General features: G+C 35.4%; 1 protein-coding gene across 1 annotated transcript in view; it reads left to right on the top strand.

Annotated features, from left to right (window-relative positions):
- The first annotated feature begins 5,538 nt into the window (after positions 1 to 5,538).
- Positions 5,539 to 22,478, top strand: part of LOC113049927 (small G protein signaling modulator 1-like) — a 36,200-nt gene continuing 19,260 nt past the window's right edge. The window contains exons 1-3 of the mRNA XM_026212674.1: positions 5,539 to 5,557; positions 5,673 to 5,716; positions 16,290 to 16,365. Coding sequence (XP_026068459.1) covers positions 5,539 to 5,557; positions 5,673 to 5,716; positions 16,290 to 16,365 — 139 coding nt within the window. The remainder of the gene's footprint in view (positions 5,558 to 5,672; positions 5,717 to 16,289; positions 16,366 to 22,478) is intronic.

Below are 22,478 nucleotides of genomic sequence, written 5' to 3'. Positions count from 1 at the left end.
TTCCTTCTTGCTTTTTCTGGAATCTGTCAATGTTTTGTCACAGGAAGTAATCTCTCATTTTTTATCTTTCTACATACTTGGGTGCTATACTTCATATTTTTATGATTACTGTGATTTTGTGATTACTGTTAATTATGTTTTTTAGCAGCTGGTGCTATTTTGTGGCATACAAGACATGCTGTGTTAAATCTGCTCTCCTCTTGGTGTTTTAAAGTCACCACCTAGTGGACACTGTCATCAATTGCAAGTTCTTTTTCTTTGTGCTAAACATCTTTAATTTAAAATTTTCTAAAATACAATAGATTTTTTTTTTAAATAATGGCATCGGTGACATTTCCCTAAGTAAACTCTAAATTTGCTGATTTCAAAATCATACCATTGCAAAAATAGTATTATGATAACATGTAATCTGTGCTTTATATTCAAACCCACTAGTGGAATAAAATATTATTTGTTTTAAACTAAAAGACTAAAATGCATATGTTCTTTAGATCAGTAAAAATAATCAGTCTAAAATCTTCAGCAATCAAAATTATGTACTATTATATGTGATAGATATTAATACAATGTGTGGCAGTAATGATTCACACTTTTCATCTCTTCACCTCAGCTATGCACCTTAATTGATATGCTGTTTTTATTTTATTTTTTATTATAATTAGAATATCGACACTGTTTGTTCGTCCCTAAAGGGGAAGATATTGTCTCTGTTGTAAAGTATGTCTGTTTAATATTGTGTGCAGCACAGGGTGTCAGATTCCAGAAGTTTTAGATATTGCTTTATTTACCAGCTATTTCAACTAATTCCTATACCTAATTAATAATTTCAGCTTCTCTCTCTGCTGTCAACATCCATTCAGTAGCACTTTACACAAAGGTTTTATTTGTTAATATAAGTTAACTAGTTTAGTTAACATGAATTGCACCACCTGCTAAGTGTAGGTGTTGATTCACTCATCCATTTCATATTTGCCGAGACACTGAGATTCTTGTTAGTATACTATACATCATATACAGTAGAAACTTGGGAAAGGCATATGTTTGCTGCTGTTAGAATTGTGCTATCTCAGACCATGTTATGCTATTGAGCAAAGCTGGAAAAAAAAGAGGTTTTGTTGGGGCTTCCCTCATAAAGCCCACACAACACAATCAGCATAAGTGCTGTCATGCACAAGAGCCTTGAATTAATTAATTACAGATTCAATGACTCAGTGTTTGAATAATGACCAATAGCAGGCCTGTTGGTATCCAGTGGCTTTTTCTTTTTTTTTACATTGCAGGCAAGGCTGTTACCAAGGCAAGGCCCAGAATATACATAATCAGATACTGTTTGCTCATTATAGGTCCCTATCTTAGTAACTAGCCCTTTGCACAATAAAAAGTCATTCAGCATGACCTTTCCTACCAAAAGCTAAGTGCATTTACTGTGAACCACTGACCACAATATAAACTCTTCTATATATTTCAGGATATGCTGTTAAATGTGGTTAATTTATGTATGTTTTTAAATTCATGACTGGATGTTTCTATACTGTCATTTTTAAAGCAATTGTAAATGTGAAAAATATTCCGATGTTACACTGGCTTGTTTTTTTTCCCGCGCTCCCGTTCAAACGTCAAGCAGGAATGGAATTCCGCGAAAAGGGCGGATTGCTTTACAAAACCAACAATGCAAGTGTAGGGCTCCACTTATGACGTTTTTTTTACGACAGTAATTTCACTCACTTAACTGAAGGGGGCTCCAGAGTCACAGAACTACACAAAACTACATACAGTATGTAAATTATCTGTCTTTTAGATAACGCAGGGAAATTAATCTAATAAAACGAGAAACATAAAAAAAAAAAAAAAGGTTTAATGCAAGAACGTTTAGTGTCACTTTCTACCTCATTCTCCATTGTTTTATATTACAGTCTCTATACATTTGTAATCAAAAGTCAAGAGCTCTCAATTAAGCACTCAAATTTGCATGAAGCTCGTTTGAATTAAGTTACTATTAAAAAAGAGTGAAACTGTTTGTACACCATCATCTCAATTTATAATTTTTTTTAACCTGCACCATGTATGGGTTGTCTTAATAAAATGTAATTATACTAAAGTCTTACTTCAACAATGAGGTGGCATATCCCCCAAAGAGCTCAAGGTTTCCTCAGACTTTACTCAATTAGCACTGTTAATGGGGCACTGCATTGTTGCTTAGCAACACATGTAGCTGCTGAGGGTTTGGTCCTGTAAGCTTGTTTTAAAATTTTATCTGACCTGTTTCTCAATTAAATCTTATTCCAAAGTGGGAACACAGCATCTATGCGCAGCAAGAGAGAGAAATGGGGGAAAAGAAGATTTTTCAGGGAACCCTAGGGAGCAGGATGCATTTTCAACAGGGATTTAAAATGCAAACTCGTTTTTTCCCAGCTTTTCTTCCTTGCATCAGAGAGCATTGTAGCATGATAAAACTGTCAATATGTCAATAGGATTTTGGAACCTCTTAATCCTTTGTTTGGAACTGAGGCAGCACCAGAAAATGTTTGGAAGCTACACAAACAATTCAGTTTCATCCATTTACAGAGTACATTAAAGATGCTACAGCTGGGTTTAGATGTGTTGATAACATTTGTCATTTTCTGAATTTCTTCCTCACATAGGCTACAAAACCCTGTTGAAGACATCCACAAACCTGAAATCCTGAGTCTCTGATTGGCTAAAAATGAGGTTGGGTTGAAGATGTAGATTAGAGATACTTTAGATTTCTGAAGATTATTTCAGTGTTATTTTTTTAGTTTCCAAAGACAGCTCTAATGGCTTGTGTCAAGGAGGCAGCAGGTGCAGCCTAATCACGTGATCTGTCAGGCAAAGGCTGTTCAAGCTTTTCCACGAGCAGCAGGAGATCAAAATTAGTTTGTTTAGCCTTTGACGGCAGATGTTATAATTACATGGTTAAGCAGGCAAAAAGCATTTTTTTCTATTGACAGCCATTCAAAAGTATGCATCTGCAGGTTTGGTTTGAATTAGATTTTAGGTTCATATTCACTTAATCCAATGCTTTTCTTGTTCTCTGTGTTGTCCAGAATCCCATCAGTGTTTTATGAAAAAGAGAAGTCGCTCATCGGCTGAGAGACTAGTTTGAATCTCTCAGACTGAATCACAAATCGTTTCAGGCCGCTTTATTAAAAGGTTAGTTCACCCAAAAAATGAAAATTCTGTCATTAATTACTCACCCTCAAGTTGTTTCAAACCCTTAAGACTTTTGTTCATCTTTGGAAAACAAATTAAGATATTTCTGATGAAATCAGAGAGCTTTCTGACCTTCCATAGACAGCAATGCAACTAAAATGTTCCCAGGCCAAGAAATGTAGGACACAATTAAAATAGTCCACGTGACATCAGTGGTTTAACTGTAATTTTTCTATGATAATACTTTTTGAGCACAAAGGAAACAAAATAACAACTTTATTCAACAATTCACCATCATTACATGATGCAAAAGTATTTTTTCAGAAAGTCCGAAATCTCTCGGATTTCATCAAAAATATAATTTGTGTTCCGAAGATGAACGGAGGTCTTGGAAAGACATGAGGGTGAGTAATTAATGACAGAATTTTCATTTTTAGGTCTGCCCCTTTAAAATTGTAAAGAACTGATTCACAAGAGTGATTCATTCGTGAATCATGAATCGATAGTTTTAAGCGAATAACAGAAATTAACTAATAGCCTAAATATTATTATCAAGGGACACAGAGAAAGATGCGTTTTTAAGTCGCATAAACTTGAGGTCGTTTGTTTGAGGCATTTCTATTTGGTTGGAGGCGATGAACAAATAGGCTACCAGTGTTAATTTTGACACGAAATTTTAATTTAGTTTTAGTCTTAGTCTTTTGACTATAATTCTTTTTAGTTTTAGTCAAGTTTTAGTCATCTAATTTGTTTTAATTTTAGTCTTATTTTAGTCGACTAAAATTGCTTGGTATTTTAGTCGACTAAAATTGCTTGATATTTTAGTCGACTAAAATAAGACTAAAATCAATAACAGATTTACTAGACAGTTTTTTACAGCTGGTATAGGAAACAAACTTAACCAAAATATATAAAACAACAAATTCAACTTTATTTCAACACAACTGTGTCTTTATTTCAATTCAAAAGCTTTTATGCAGCAACAAACACTGTCACGATAATGTAAACAATAACTAGCTGCCAATTGACCATCAATAAAAGAAAAATAAAGTTAGATCCAGGACCTTAAAGCTTACAGCTGGGCTAAACAATAATTGCATACATTTAAAGTAAATATTTAATAAGTTGGCAGCTAGGTGGATAAAAAAAGTAACAAGATTTTATAATGTATTCATTTGTCTAGCAATATTGTATGTTTTAAATACTACAATATTGCTAGATTTGTATGTATAATGATAGGATGTGAACATTCACGTTTCACATGACTAATATAGAAATATTTGTGATATTGTCAACAAGTAGAACACTATAAAATATACTAAACATTAGTATCAATCAAATGTATGTATCATAATATTACGTATTAGCATCTAACTTGAAGAAGGGGCTATTTTACAGTACTTTTCAGTTCGTAATATTTAATGCTACAACATCTACGCACTGCAGTCTTCCAATTTTGCTTAGCTCAATAAACAAAAGAACATCGTTGTGAAATTACATTTGATAAAATGTCCGGGTGGCTCGTCTGTAAATGTCTTTTCAAATTGGTTGTGTTCTTGCCACGAATGAGCGCTCCGCGTGCTTTACACTTTGTTTTGTTTTGTTCGTCGTCAAACGTGAAGTGAGCTGTGGACATTTTGTCGCTCTTTTAGACATCATCTCTTCGAATGCCGTGTCTTCCCGGGAGCTCATTTAAAAACTGAAAACCTTCGCTTCACGTCTCAATAAGTCATGCTCGGATTGGTTCTCTTCTCTCATGCAGTCTCGCCTGTTCCGTTTTGCCGGTTCTTTTGTTCATTCCTCGCATCTCTCCCGTCTGCTGATTTGATTTTCGTCACAGTCTATTTTCGTCTCGTCCTTTATTCGTTGACGATAATGTCAATCAATTTAGTCATAGTTTTAGTCTCCATCAATGCCTTCTTTTTTAGTTTTCGTTTCGTTTTCGTCCGCAAAAATATATTCGTGACGAAAATAATGACGAAAATATTTAGTCAACGAAATTAACACTGTAGGCTACACTCTTCACAGAACAAGTCGCTGTTGGAACACTGTAGGCTCTCTTTCAAAGTCTATACTCAAATGCTATTTATTAATTAATTTACTATTAAATAAAATTATTAAATTAAATTAGTTTACGAACGAATCACTACTATATCAAAGCAGCAGCCACTTAGATTAACATAAATTCTAAAGGAGAGCTCACTCCAGGAATATTATAACTCCTCGGTAAAAGGAGATTGCTATCTCCACATCTCTAGCAACCTCTCTGGCAGATCACGTGATCTCGCCTTTAAACTGCTCTGGCTTCATCCAGTCGAGTGTTGAGCGTCAGTGGAGCGAGGAGCGCACGAGCTCAAAACCACAACAATGGCAACCACAACCACAGGTGCGACAAAATTCTGCTTTCTTTTTTCGAAACACTTCTAAACCACACTATCGCACGTTTGACCTGTACTTGTTCATGTTTAATAATTGATTCTCTACATTTATTTGTTTCCCAGAAGCCGAGACCCGTCAAAGACTGCTGCGAAACGTGAAGAAGGAGGTAAGTGACAGTAAAAACAAATAAAGCCAAGTGAACACAAGGCTGAAACGCCCTTTAAAATGTGAGTCATCATTCAAACATGTCTACAAAATGTGCAGTGTTAAGTTAATCGAACACTGGAGCTAACATTATACGCGAAAGAAAGCTGCCAGAGCAAAATAAACATTTTAATGCTGTTAAATTGTTGGTATAGTTTTAAAATCATAGATAGCTGTGCGATCTCAGTGTACAGTATATCATGAATAATATATTTGGTTTTACATATCTATTTTTTTCCCTGAATATGCTCCATCTGTTTGTCCCTTTCCCCATCAAGCATCTGTCACTGACTTTAATGCCAGCTTTATCACACTTGCATCATATCTGCATTATTAAAATAGTGAGTGTGACGTTTTATTCAAATCTGATGTTGTTACAGTCAGATTGGCAGGTTGTTGTTATATTATTATATTTAATGCATTTTATTTTGAAATAACAAATTTCTCTATCGATTCAGAATTTCAGACACATTTAATGCACGTTTCCTTAAAATGTACGAAACATTGAAATGCATTTATATATCATCAACATCTACGGTTAATGATCCATAAACACTCTGTAAGCAATTTGTATATGTTACAACTGCCCATATCACCCCTCAGATTGCATTGTGACTTCAAGTCCTTAAAATACTTGTTTGTTCATAGATTTTCTTGTTGAAATTTAAAATACAGTTTAAGGCTCAGTTCTATTGATTGATTTGTGGTATTGACTTAAGGCCAGTCCTATCTCTTTTGGCAGCACTGAATGCATTGTGTGGTCTTTGACTTTCCATCATTTCATTTGATTAATAGGTTTTAGTAATCCTTTTGGGTTAAGCAAGCACTCTCTCTGTGTGTTTGCACGAGAGTATGTTTAAGCAGTTGCTCAGTGGATGAGGTTTTGTATGACTTTGGGTGTGAATTTGTATGATTTCCTCACAGCACTTGCTCTATACTGACTCTGTTTTGATTTATGGCTCACTATTATGAGCTGTGATTGCAGTCGCTGATATCCTTATCTGTCCTGTGTGTCAGTGATTCATCCAGACATATGTACATACAGCTGACCGCATTGTAGTAATGTTACTGTTTTTAAATGTAAAACTCACAGCTTTGTGCCGAATGGTCAATGCACCATCTTTTCTGAACCCCATCTTGCTGCAGTCATGTGGTGCAAAGTATAAATAATGAGAAATTATAGAAATGCAATAAAAAAGTTGCATTTATAAGAATGAACATGGGGGGAGACATGGTAGGATACCTCCTAGGGCAAGATGATGGCACAAAATATAATCTCAACACTTTTAGTAAATTATTATGCTAGTTTTAATGTTGTCATTTCATGTCAATATTTGTGAAATTTAGTCAGTTGAAATTTGTGAACATACTAATGTTTTTAGATTTGTGGAGAAAATGTATAATTTTTATTTTGAAGTAAAAAGATAAAATTAGATACTTGGGATAAGATAACTATTATGAGCATCCCCCACCAGAACTGGCACAAAATGCCCCAAGTGACAGGTTGTTACTAATTTTATTATTTTGTTTAATTTACTGCTTATTGTAATTAAAATGGGTTATTATTCACTACATGAGTAAGATGAACATTTAAGAACATCTCCACTTTTCATTAAAACTAATTGAATGAAATAATTTAATATATATTCATAGTGTTCCAATTATGACACATCTTCAATTAAAATATGGGCAGTTAAATATGTAAATAGTCATAGAATAAATGTAGCTTTCAGATGAATCTCTTGGGATTCTGCTTAGTTTGTCATCAGTTATTCAATTATTCTACTAAATTGTCTACATACAATTTAAAATGAATAACTGGTTAAGTATTTTACATTAATGATACTTTTAAAATATATCCATATTAATAAGATTAAGTAATTCATTAATTTATGCATTCTGTAGAAGTTAAGCCAGTAGTGGGGTAAGATGCCCTCTTGGAATAATTTTACATTTTGTTCTGTTACAACTAAATTATTAAATGTTTCTATTTAACTTACCTTAATAACACATTAGCTGATGCATGCATTATTATCTTGTACATGCTAAACATATTAGTTAAAATTTATAATAAATCCACATAAAGAGGGCTTCTTCCCACATTACTATCAGGCAAATTTAACATAAATCTGTGATGACTCTTTTTTTTCTAGTCAGGCATCTCAGCTTGAGGTGTTTGGCAATCAGAGCCTGGTCTATAATGTTTCATTGCACTGTGTCTCAGAGCATCCCAGTAGATGCATAAAAATTGATATTTCAGTGCTTGAAACACATTATTATGATGACTGGAACAGCTAATCAAGAAGAGTGGAGGCAGGTGAACTCTCACCCTCCGCTGTATGGTGCTCATAATGACAATGTATTCTTGATCCATGCTGTGTTTACTGCCTGGAACCTGGAGTCATTTGGCATTTGCAGTGCATATTTACCCTTTTGCAGCTGTTAACTAAAATTATGAAAGATTATTATTACAGATATTACATTGGTGATACGATGAGCACCGGCAACGTGACAAAAAGGCTCATTCTGTGTCTGTCACTATCAGTCTGTGATCTCTCTCTCTCTCTCTCTCTCTCTCTTTATTTCTCACACCAGTATTGACACAAGGAGAGGGCCATGCGCAGAAAGCCTCTCCACACTCTACCCAGCAGCCCACCATTTGTTTATCTTTCCCTTTTACACAGCTAGTGTAATCCATAGCTTATCAGTGTGCCCTTAAAGAACCTCTTACTTTATTTTAAACTAAGTGTGGCTTTTTCATATTAAAAAAAAAATTGCTCTGGAATTAGTTTTTAACAGAAACATTGTTAAATTGGTTGGTTTGACTATACAGTAGTATACACTAGTTTGACTATACAGTAGTAAAGACTAGAGTTTGTGATAAATCATGAAAAGTCGTTATAGGTCACACGTTAATTTTCTGCTGGATTTGGAGAGTTTTTAATAAATAAAAAAAACTGGTAAGATGTGTTCTGCGGTAAAGATTTCTTTCTCTTTGTCACTTATTTGAAATCCTACACCCAGTCAATATTGGTTTTGTGCTTAATAAGCATAGATTAAACAATAGAGTCAAATAACATTTCATAACTAATTCAAGAGATATCAAGCATTTCTGGTTGAATAAATGGTGCCTTTTAAAGGGGTCACTAAAGATTATTCAGCATTAATTAAATTGTGAAATGTGTTGTTTTAGTAACCTCCACAGACAGCATCTTAGACAAACATAGTAAAGAGAATCAAATCTTCCTCCTTTTTTCCCCTGATTATACATTTCTAATGGAAAAAACCATCTGTTAAGAGTCCATGAGCCAATTAATCACCATGTTCTGAGTGCAGAGACCAGTCTGTGAATGTGTTACAAAACAACTCTGCAAGATGTTGTTTCAGTGTGTGCAAGAAACACTTAAACCTCAAGCCAAATAGCAGCAAACCTTACTATCGCAAAAGCTTGTTAAAGTCAAACCACTGAGACTCATTTAAACTTAATGGGTTTGTATGTGACAAAACACAAGACACATTACACTGATGTCCAGGTCTAGTGTCTCTTAACACCAACTCCATTTCAGTCATACTTTGGTTTACATATAGATTGATTTATTATTTTTATTAATTTTTTCTAAAGAAACAATATATATAATCTAACCATTTCAACCTTTTTTAGACTCAGGCTTCTTTATTTATTGTAGTTTATGTAATAATGGACAGGTGAAAATGGCATAAATGCTTTTTTAAGTCGATCATACATAGGCGAAGTAGATTTAGGTTGTGATCAGGATGGAGTCTGATTGATGAGTCATATGTCTGCAGACATCTGTGCTCAGTGATACCCAGTCCACTGTACAGTCATTGCTTTTGAGATCATTTCAGGATAATATGTTATGCAAGATAAATAAAGTTCTTCAGCAGTTATTAGTTACATTATTATTTTTATTAAATTAGAGCATTATATTATATTATATTGTTATTAGAAATATTTTTAATCCTGGTTCTGGGGTCTCATTTATTTTCAACACCTTATTCAGATCATCAGGTTGTTAGGAGAGAGGTCTATTAACTGAGCTCAGTGTGTCTGATAAGAAAGACATACAAGATGTTCAGTGCTGTGGGTCCCATGTGCTTTTTTTGCTAAACAAACCTACAAAGATAATAACTGTCTGAGTTGAATGCATTTGTAAGAAGAAAGAGTCCCAAGAGTGCTGTACAAGACATGATGCTTAGGAAACCGCTGTTGCCTTGGTCAACACAGTTATAGAGTTCTTGCAGTCATTATGCAAATATGTTTGGCTGCAGAATGTCACAAATGACCAATAAGAGCCATAAAGCATTACAGGGGCCTAGCTGTTTTTAAAGGGGTCATATGACGTTGCTAAAGAGTACATTATTTTGTGTATTTGGTGTAATGCAATGTGTTTATGAGGTTTAAGATTCAGAAAACACATTATTTTCCACATAATGTGCATTATTGTTGCTGCTCTATACCCCACCTTTCTGAAACTGATTTTTACAAAACTCATCATTCTGAAAACTGAGGTGTGCTCTGATTGGCCAGCTATCCAGTGTGTTGTGATTGGCCGACTGCCTCAAGCGTGTGACGGAAATGTTACGCCCCTTTTCATACTGTGATGCCATCTCCCAGCACAATGAGACAAAACCAATAAAACCCATTACAACGAGACATATGTTGCATCCAGTGGGAACATAATTACTGATAATGATGACTTATACTGTCTTTTTACGCATTGTGTTGCGTATCGTGCTGCATAAACAAGCGCTACTCTACACTGCTCAAAACTCGCGTTTGATTCGTCAGTGGCAAATCCTTTACATATGAAAACGTACTTACAGGCTGTGAGTCAGAAGCAACAGACTTTCCTTGCAAAGATGGAATTAACCCACTTTATGGAAACAGATACTGGCGGTGTTAGGCAAATTTTCCCCCATCTTGACGTAGACATCTGCGGCCGTGTTAGAATGAGCCGGTTCGGGGGGAGTGGTTGACTCTTAAAGTTTATAAAGAGTATCTCTTTGGATTTGAGACTTTAGACTTTGCAACTTTACAGATCTTCTTTATGCACTTGCAAGAGCTTGTAACACTCCATTATATGACCCCTTTAATGAAGAACATTAAAGGATAGATCAGTTGGAATGACTGTCTAGCTTCAAGATATAGGCAATATGACACTTCTTCTGTGCATTAACACCATGCATGTATGTGTCATGGGAAATGTGTTTTCCCAAGAAATGTGAAGCCTGTTCCTGTAGAGCCATATGGACCGGGGGACTGATTTAGATCCACACCACCCACAGAGCATCTCAAATGGTGTGAAACTACACATTTTATATGTGAGACAATATATTTTATATATTCCAAGCAAATTTTTCTCCTCAAACTCTACTTTCCCATTACAGTATGTTGATGTTTTTGTCACTTGTTTGTGTACTATGGACATAACTACAATGCAAGACTATGTCAAGACTAAAGCAGTGCATTTTGCCATGTACACAAATCATTTGCATTCTTAATATGATTAATAGAGCATCGTTTGGCAGTATTGTTTATTTAAAATGTTCACTGTTTCCAGGAGGTTGTGGTGTTACAGCATGTAGATAGCACATGAAAATTGATATAATACGAATAAAAAAGTAGGCTATAATTAAAGTGCTAAAAAATATACTGCATAATAAATAAAATAGAAACTATATGGAAAAGGAAATGCATCTTTAAACAAATGTGCCACAAAATGTTTGTAGTAGCATTTTTTTATTGTTGAGCTCTAGCTCAAGTTTTATTAATTAGGATGGACCTTTGTGCAATTTTGATGATCTACAGTATGAGTGACTACTTTTTAGTGATTGTATAGTGATTGATTGGGAGTTATTGTTGATTGGTTGGGATATTTTCATGCTTTCTAGGCTATAATTAATTCAGAATTGGAATAAATTCACTCGTGGATTCAATCTGAAACCATTTATCTAGTATTGTCACTTGTGATTGCGTAGCATTTACCACTTCAATTAGCTGAGTGAAGATGGAGCTTGTGTGATAAGTGAGCAAACAAATGACATGTAGAAATTGTGTAAGCCATTTTAAGACATTAGGGATTTTTTTTTCATGGGGTGAGGACATTGAAATAAATCATTTTCATTATCAAAGATGGTTTTATGGGATAAAATTAGTGACTTTAATATTAAACAAGACCAAATGAGAGTGTGGATTTGCTGTCCATTGTAGGCTCGTGACTGCTCTACAAGTACATAAATTGCTTTCATTGTGTGAATTTGCTTGTTCTTTCTATGTAGTGTCCACTCAACCTCTTAGCCTTTAAATTTGTATTACGCGGTAATATATGGCAAATCATTTTTGTGCTGGTGGCATGAATCATGGCAAATGCCATTTCCATTCACAGCCAGAATTGTTCATTGGTTTTGCTCCGAGTTGAAGCAACAGTTTAATGTGGTGCCAACACATTTGGGAAGTAACTTGGCAACCCAAGCTGTGAGACTTTCCATGCCATCTCCATGGAAACCTTTGTCATGCTGCTGAGACATCAGGGACAGCCGAGCTCCAAATAGACCCCTAGAGTCTCTCTCTCTCTCTCTCTCTCTCTCTCTCTCTCTCTCTCACACACACACACACACACATTTACACACACACTCAGAGCTTGATAAAGTCTCTACTTATCAATGCACACTACAGTTTAGTTGAGGCTGATCAATAAGAGTTTAGAAGCCACTAGTAAACATTTATAGGTGAATTTATTTGCTCTTATCGCATCAGTGATCCTTAATTCAGACCTGGCAATGCTCTCTCTCAATGATGAAGGTGGTTGTTTTGCTTGTTTTCATGTGGAATTTATTGATATTCTTACAATATTAGGTGCATTCCAACATTTATGTACTTTTGCGGTATTCAGTGTCTTTAACAGTGATAACTATGTTAAAAATGTACATTTATATGACTAAGACGATGCCCGATCTGTTTAAAAATGTCAGTATCAGTGCAGGTATTGGATTTGTGAATTTGATTTGAGAGGTCTTTCTATCTGTGCATTGAGTCAGCCACGAAGTAAGAGCTTTCATGAACTTATAACCTCTGAAAGATGCACTCAAGGGTTCATCAGCAAGGCAACCTAGAATGCTGTCCTTCAGTTCAACTCATCGGTTCATGGATTTTTTTTCCCCTCATTCTAGCGGATGCAGACTTCAATTTGCTGTATTGATTGAATATGCATGAAGCATGACGCTTTACTATCAGTATCATTCAGGTCCATAGCACTTAGCAAGAACCACTAATGATAATAACAACTAAAATATATCTTTTAGACATAAGATTAAGTGTTTTACAAAGGACAATAAAAGCTAGTGAAAGGGACAGTGCAAAGATTTTCTAAAATCTATAAAATAACAAAAACAGCATTTACAAACTGTTCAGTTAATTTTGTACTTTGGTGGTATCATAAAGCTTGTCTCTGTTCCCAAGGATAACAGGCGTTTGTTTTATGGTTGTGCTTCTGATCTGTACCTTTGTGAATCATACCGTTGTGTTCAAGTGTGTGTGATTCTTTTGGTCCCTGAGCGAAAGAGTTTCCTTTGCGTCCTCGTTTCTCTCTCTGGAGGTTTGGATAGGTGTGAATGTGTAGTATGGAGGAGGAGATAAGTATATGTCCAGAGTTATTTATAGCATCAGGTGAGTCATAAATGGTGTTTAAACTCTTAAGGTTAAGTTGATTGGAACAGAGTTTTGCTGCTATGTTAGAATCATGAATAAAATAGTGAGAAGGAATCAATACAGAATGGCCATTTTCAAAAATTAAGCACTTAATCTCAAACCAAAAGAGTAATGTTGACTATTCTGGTAAAGCAATGCATTTTTAGGTTTCCTTTTTTATTTAATTTTTTGAGCTGGGATTTTTGTAAAGGCCAGATTCTCAGAAGAAAAAGGCTGTGACTTGTTCTCAGGGCACACCAAATCCACAGGTTTTGCTCTGAAGAGCTTGTGTTGTCCTGCTGCATTTGTTATGGGTAAATGAAAGAGAAGGTCAGGGTGTAAGTATCTGAATCAGAGTACATCCACAGTCTGAATGCTAAAGCAGATGAGCACAGTAACAGGCTTTTCACATTTAAGGTTAAACCAGTGTCATTTAAAACTCTGTAATAATTGATTCTGGATCATCAGGTTTTAAGACTTCAAACGGAACATTGAAATATAATTTATTCCTGTGATGGCAAAGCTGATTATTATATCTTATTATTATCAATCCTTAAAACAGTTGCGCTGCTTAATATTTTTGGCGAGACCATAATACATTTATTTCATTATTTTTTAAAGAAGCGATTCAAAAGTGTATGGCATTTATTTAAATTAAAAGTATTTTGTAAATTATAAATGACTTTCATTTTTCTAATTATGTGATGTGTCCTTATTGAATAAAAAAGAGCTAAGAAAGGGCATCCTTTGAGCAATACATTTTGCCTTGGGGTGGAAATGTCATCACGTAACTGCACTCTGGTTGTCTGAAGAGAAATAAATACTTAGACAAAAAAGGAGAAAAAACACAGGAGCATGATTATCTGTATATATCTGTATTTCTGTGTGTGTGTGTGTGTGTGTGTGTGTGTGTGTGTGTGTGTGTGTGTGTGTATATATATATATATATATATATATATATATATATATATATACACATATATATATATATATATATATATATATATATATACACATATATATATATATATATATATATATATATATATATATATATATATATATATATATATATTAGGGGTGTAATGGTTCACAAAATTCATGGTTCGGTTCGATACGATACACTGATGTCACGGTTCGGTTCGTTTCGGTACGTTTTAGATACAGCAAAATGTAAAAGCATCTCAACTTTTCAGAATGCCGCAAGCGCACCGCGGGTCATGTGACAAGAACCAACCAATCAGCTTCATCCTTTCCCGTAACAACGTTGAAAGTTCAGCCAAGATGAAGGAACAGCTGATCATAGTTTGTATATGGATTGCAATTTTGAAATAAATTTAGTAGCAGAGCTACTGCAAGCGATTTTTAGAGCTGCAAATCCATTTATCCTTTGCTGAAATTTCCGCGTCTCATGGAGAGAGCACGTCATTGTTGCTTAGCAAAGACAGACGCCTCATGAGCGCTTCTGCCCGAGCGCTTTGGAAAGGAGGAGAAAGCGGCGCGACTAGCGTTTTCCACGCGTTTTTAGGCACGATATGTGAACGGCCCCTAAGGCGCTCGCTCACTCAGCACGCGCTGAAGGCTCGTTGCAAAATGTCTAATGCATTTAACAGACCAGAAATAGAAGATCCTCCAATAACCAACAGGTCTGGTGTTTGGGTGCACTTTGGATTCCCTGTAAGCTATAATGGTGTACCGGTGTCTAATGCTGCGGGGATAGTTTGTTGCGTGTATGTTTCTCCTTTTTTTTGTCTTTTCCCAGATACTGACACAATAAGGTGATGTAGGCGTAAATGAGTTAACATGTTTCAAGTATTCCCGTTGGTGTTTTTTTTTTTTTTTTTTTGCATTCCCGCTGGTGTAGCAGATGCAACATACCGTTGTTTTTTTATCCACCACTCTCTTGCCATTACCATTATAGCTTAAAGGGAATCCAAAGTGCACCCAAACACCAGACCTGTTGGTTCTTGGAGGATCTTCTATTTCTGGTCTGTTAAACGCATTGGCCATTTTGCAACGAGCCTTCAGCGCGTACTGAGTGAGCGAGCGCCTGACTGAGTAGCCTAACATAAACATATAACTATAAGTTGGTGTTTTTTTCTTCTTCGGGAGTGTCAGGGGCGTTGCCTGTTACGTCGTTTGGGTTATTGGGCTACCTTGTTGAACGCATATCATTATATTTCTCTTTTTTTTTTTTTTATATAATTAATTAGTCCAATGAACCATTCGGTATACATAATGCGTACCATTATGTATACCGAACCGAAAGCCTCGTACCGAATGGTTCAATACGAATACGCGTATCGTTACACCCCTAATATATATATATATATATAATTAAAATTAAATGTAAAATTAAAATTAAAATTAAATTTATGCATTTAGCGGATGCTTTTATCCAAAGCGACTTCAATTTTTACATATCATGTGTTCCCGGGGAATCGTACCCCCAACCTTGCTTGCACTTGATAAGGCAGTGCTCTACCAATTAAGCTACAGGAACATATATCTGCCCTTGTATGTGTGTGCAGTGCAGTCTAGTGAATACATTATGAAGACTGCCATTTCATTTAAATGATTTCACCATCTACAGTCACGATGAGGAAGCGCTTTGTGCATAAATCACGCATGCCAACTCTCAATTTCTCTCAGCTTCGAGTGTTTGATGGTGGCAAATGAGAGTACTTGTGAGAGAGAATATATTCATGAGACCTGCACCGTTTGACAGACTCATCAATCATGGAAACATCCACAATGTGTAAATTAAGCTGTAGAACAGTGTTTACTTTAGTTCATCATGCCTCTGTTGTGTCTCCATGTGTCACAGGTCAAGCAGATCATGGAGGAAGCAGTCACAAGGAAGTTTGTTCATGAAGACAGCAGCCATATTGTTTCCTTCTGTGGTAAGTCATTGAACATTAGTTGTTTTTTATAAAACGGAGAGTTCAGTTCCTTGATTCTAATTGGTTGGAAGCTCTTGTAAATTACACTACAAACATACACCTTTTTTTACTTCTGTGTGTTGCTTGGCAAACACTTTATTGGAACAACAACAGTTTCTAAGGGACTACATTGTTTGGTGGAAGAATACTGTTTTTATTAATGTCATTACACTTTATTTGCTCACTTTTGTTTTGTGAAATCTTACTACATATATGTAATAACCGTTCCGCTTGAAAAGGATTTGTATATTTTATACTTATAACTAATGTAATTGGATTAAAATCATCACAAATATTTGCAAATTGGGTTGACAGTGCTTAGCAAAACTATTAAATTTTATCAACAAAATGAAATTTTTAAGAGAAGTAAAAACTTTTAAATTTTAGACTTTTATGCTCACCAAGGCATTTATTTGATCAAAGATACAGTAAATGACAAAAAACAATTGCTTTCTATTTTAATATATTTTAAAAAGTCATTTACTTCAGTGATGGCAAGGACTTTCCATCAGTTTACTCTCAATTTCTCAAGCATGTAATTATTTCAAGGACAAACAATTGAAATACAAGGGATATCCATGGGAGAATCAGCTGTGTTTCAGTGCCTGCCAAATGTTGGGCAGCATGATGGATTGGATAATTTCCAGGTAGAGCGAACATTCGGCATTTAACAGGGCTTGGAAAGCGTCAAAGCATGTAAATGTTGAGAAGTGTCATGTTTATAAAGTCTAGATGAACATAGAGTGATCATTTCAACGTAAATGGACCAGTAAATGAATGTGTAATTGATCGTGTTGCAGTAAGTGCTGCCCGCTGATTGTCAGCAGAAAACCTGTCCACGTAATAAAGTAATCACTCAGACGTGCATCTTCTCTGTCACTGTGTGCAAATTCACATCACGTTAGCATGACATGATAATAAAGAATAAATGAGTAGTCATTAATAATCCAGTTCCTGCCAGGTCATATTTCAGCCTGTTAGGTGAAGGGTTTATTTGCCTGTTCAGCTTTCCTTTTTCTTTTGTTTATTCTCTTTTACATTTCACTAAACAGATTTTTTTGCTCCAGGATGCTGGCAACCATACCACCTTCCCTAGAATTTCATCAGCACAGACCTGTGAGGGGTCAAACGCTTTTGGCAGGTTTGCAATGTGTGTAAATTAGACTCTGCATCCTAGCGATTATTGTTTTCAAAAGTGTCTCGTCGAGGTAGAACAGAATCAACAAAACCTTGCAGTTCGAGCTCACAGAAACAGCTAGTGGAGGATATTCCTTTATCCACGCTGAGGTGTTTCTGAATAACACCAATCAAAGTAGATTGAAAAATAGCTTTTGATTAATGGCCTTGTTAACTCATTTTATTATGTTCCTGCAGTGGGATTGGGTAGATGATTATAGGGCCTGTGTGCATTGCTGGTTTCTGGTTTCAGCCGGTTGTTTATTCTCCTGTAATTCATTGACTTCTGATTCATTGTGACTCTCCTCTCCTATGCCCTGCTCTGTCTCTATCTCAAGTCCTCTCAACTGTCTCCTGCCACATCACTGAACCTCTGCTGGATGAAATGCAAGAGCTCGTAGAAGAGGCAACTATAGGAAAAAATCCCAGATTAGATCTTTTTAATATTTCATCAGACGTGGGATTAAATGGAGAGCCTTTTGCTGAAGTCTCAGATGTTTCTCCTAAAGAAAGACTCCAGTGGTCTCACATACATCTCATATTAACACAATTTTATGTATTTTCTGTTTTCATTTTAAGTTTTAGTCATGCATTTGGTTGTTTTTGTCTTTTTTAATGTGTATATATTGTTTTTATTACATTTTAGTTTTATTACTTTAACTTAATCTGAAGAAAAATGATGAATGCTGTCTTGGCAATAGCTGAAATAAAATTTCAGAATGTTTTTTTTTTTCAGTTATTTTTTATTTTATCTTATTTTTTGATGGTTTGGGTTTTGTTTAACAATAATAACGCTGGTGCAGATGTGCCAAGGTACCAACACAATTTCAAAATAAACACATCTCAAAGTTTCTCTGAAATCCCTCAAATACAAAACACAAACTTCTTGTGTGTCAATAGTTGTTTCATTTGTGTCTTTGAATTCTTCTAAGGAATCTGAGACAAAAGTGATGATTCACACAAAAATTTATGTATATTCAATTATTTTCTCTCCCTCATTGTTTCAAATCAGGATGCACTTTTTTCTTCTGTGGATTTCATCCATAGTCATTCAGTCAGTTGCGTCAAAAACGGCTTATTTATCTTCTTATTTAAAAAAAAATTGTATTCCAAAGGAGAAAGAAATGGTTACAAAAGCATGAAGATGAGTAAATGATGATCTTCATGAAAGCAACCTTTCACTTTTCAGGAGAATCAAGACGAAAGCAAGGATACTGGAAGAGAAAAGAAAGAACGCTTAATCATTATGCCCAAATGGATGAACTGCATTAGGAGTGTGTATGTTAACACTGTAATGGTTTAATATTGCTGCTGCTTCTAGTGAAGCACTGGCAGATAATAGGAGATGAATGGAGGGTAGCCAGACTCTGCTGGCTGCCCGTGGGGGAGTAATTAGCCATCGTGATTATAGCGATGTTTACACACCACAGATGGAAGTGTCAACACTGACATTTCTCATCATTGTAGATATGGGACACTGTGTGCAGTTCTGTGGGGTTTTAAGACATCTCTTAATTGTGTCTCCAATCTACGTGTGGCTTTAAAAGCATGTTGTTCGTCACACAGACGCTTTTACGTCATTATGTTGCAGAGTAAAGTGCTGGTCAGTGGGAGTGGAAGGGATCGTATATATCCAGGTTTCATTTCGTTCACACTGTGACAGTGTGATTACAAACCATTAGGGCTGGTGGTATGATTAGATTTTTAATGAGCGTTTGAGATCAGGGTCAGGGGTCGCCGCCTGCTCCCCGTGCCATTTTGTGTCGTGGGGCTTGTTTGTTGCTCTGGATATTGCTTTGGAAATGTATTTGGCTGGAATATATTTTTCTTCCTCATGCAGTCTCTCGGTCTCTGCATGTTCACTTTCATTTTACTTTGCATACTGATTTCTCATTTCACTCTCACAGTAAAATGACTGAATTGAGAATCAGTTGGAATAAAAATAATTGAGGCCTGGTTTGCATCCAGGCCATTGTGCATCTAAAGTGAGCTGTAGTCACGAATCATTCTGTAGAAGGTCAAACAAAACAGAAAAGGAAGTTAGAGAACATAAGCATAAAGGAAAAGTTTGGCTGAGATAATGGCCAAAACAATTATCTTTCAAGTTTAAAGTTAGATTTCCTCTCCTGAGTTAAAGATGTATAAAGCAGATATTTAAAGCTGCGGTAGGGAACTTTTGACGCTCTAGCGGTTAATAAACAGAACTGCTTGCGTCTTGCGTAAGAACATTGTAGCCGGAACTACTTCTCTCTGTTTATGTCTATGAAGAATCACAAAGGTACTGGGTTACTCCGCCGCGGTATCCCCGAAGCAATCTAAAATAGTCCGAATATAAACACTTATTATAGGTGCACCCTAGTGATTCAGGACAAGCTAAAACACGGTTTGGAAAATGGATTCATGGTGTACTCGCTTATTATATACATTTTTCTACATTTTGAACACAAACAAAGTTACGGACCGCAGCTCTGATTGGTTGTTTCTTAACGGGAGCGATGGGTTTCTGCAAATGGCAATAGGACCACTGGGAGGAACCAGAGGAGCTTGATTTTTTTCACAGATTATCTGTCTCATATTCTACTGTCAGGACATAATGACAGGTTTAACAAATATGTAAAAAAAAAATATTTTTACAAAAGTTCCCTACTGCAGCTTTAATTGTGGTTGTTTTTTTTTGTTTTTTTGTCAGAGCATGACAGACACTTACCAATCAGGTGAACATTTCAGAAATCTGGGTTACAAGAGTTTTTCAGTCTGTTCTCTTGAACAAAATATCTTAGAGAATTTTTTTTTTTAGTTTCTGCATGTTCTAATGTGTGATAATGCTTCAAAACTGTACTTTGATAGCATGATGCAGATGTCAATTTGAGTTCATTAACAAAAAAAGTAACATCTGTAAAAGCTGAAACAACCTGTAGTGTAAAATCTATGGGTAAAATGTTAATATTGGGACTCTACTTTTATTAAAATTAATGAAATACAGTATCACACAATTAGATAATGATAAGCAGGTAATACCATGTATAGCATTTAGTATTAAGACATATGCATAAATGCTGCAACTTATTTAACTATTACGTTTTAATACATATTAATAATATAATAAAACGTCATTTATAGATCCCACATTTCTGCCAGAATACCATGAGGCAGTTAGTGTAACTACTGTAAATTCATGGGAAAAGCTTTCTAAAGGGATTGTTCATGGCACAGGGGGAAATATATTGCGATATTAATCATTATCGTTTTATTGCCCAGCCCCGAAGTTTGACCAAAAATTTCTGTCATTTATCTTTCCGAACCCTATTTTCTTTCTTTCCTTCTTTCCCTGTTTCTAGGTTGCACTTTTGGAAAGTAGTCTGCTCTACTCTTCTGAAGCCGTACAATCACTTTATAAGAGGAACTGACTCATATTTAGATTGTTATTCACTGAAGAGCTCTCCTTTATGGTTCATTTTTTAATTTTGAATTTGCAACAGGGTCATTAAGTTTCCACAAAAGAAGTTTGATATTAGTACGAAAAGTTTCTTAAGCACCTAATCAGCATATCGTCCCCTTGGAATTATAAGGTTCAATCTGACTTTTTTGTCAAAACTGAGTTATTCACATATTCTTATTCTGTGTCAAAGTATTTACATTATGTGATAGATTTTTTGTTGTTGTATACATTATGGGACTTTTTATTTAAAAAGCAATAAGGTTCTATCTACACAGTCGAATGGAACACAAAAACTTTGAAGCTCAATATCTCAAAACTACTCGGAATGCAGATAGAACCTTATAATTCCAAGGGGACGATATTACAATGATATCTGAAGGATCGTGTGGGACTGTAGACTGCAGGTATGATGCTGAAAATTCAGCTTTGATCACAAAAAATGGAATTTTTAAATATAATGGAAAACATTATTTCAAATTGTGATAATATTTCCCAATATAACTGCATTTTTGATTAAGGATAGAGTGCAATCCAAACCATTCATTCTTGATCAGTCACTAGACATATGAAAACCTGTGATATTAAATGCAAATCATCACAATCATCATTATCCCCGTTACATATCTTGAGACATCTTAATGTACATATCTTGTTTAAAGGTGCCCTAACATTTAAGAGATTTGAAGGGACAATTTTCAGTGAATAACAACTTTAAATTAACTTGTTTCATAAGCAAAGCTATTATATTGTCACTTTAATTAAGCATGTTGTCCTTTTTGATAAATAGAGGGTTCTGGAAACAACTTATTTTTGTAGAAACAGTCATAATAAGAGTTCTGAATGACATGACATCATTTGTGAGTTGAAAGTAGATTATGTTATTTTAAATAAACTAAAGATCCTCTCAGTAGTTAGTGTGTCTTTAGAAACATGTTAAAGACCTTTTGAACCTGTTTGATGGTCCGTGCATCCACTCATTCATTTCACTCGCTCTTTTTAATCTGTGTTTTCTCTTTGGTCTGAATCCATTTAGGCCGGTCAAAGAGAAGCGATGAATACAGTATCAGATGAAAGCGGCTGCTGTGTTTGTATGGATGTGCATCATTTCTCTGAATTGTTAAGAGATTTTAACCTGAGCTGTAGACTGGTTTATCTCTCGGGCATTTCAGTCTGACTTGGACACGAAAAATGATAAAACAGCTGATGTTGTTCCAGAGCCCTGCCCAGCTCTCAATGAGCACAAGTGCTCCATCAGTGCGGTTTCCATGGCTACACAGGCTTTCCCCCGACCCCATCCTTGCAGATTCACAAGATTAGTCCTGAGAGAGCTTCAGTATCAGGTCTGCAGTCAATGCCACGTAGTGCAGTGTGTCTCAGTCCACGACGTATCTGTGGTCCTTCTGGTGTTTTAGTTTGACTACATATTTGCATTACATTTAGTCATTTAGCAGAGGCAGTT

The sequence above is a fragment of the Carassius auratus genome, chromosome 30 (assembly GCF_003368295.1).
Source record: "Carassius auratus strain Wakin chromosome 30, ASM336829v1, whole genome shotgun sequence".
In the NCBI taxonomy this organism is placed as follows: domain Eukaryota; kingdom Metazoa; phylum Chordata; class Actinopteri; order Cypriniformes; family Cyprinidae; genus Carassius; species Carassius auratus.
Note: the sequence above shows the minus strand (reverse complement) of the source record. Positions and strands in the feature narration are given on the sequence as shown.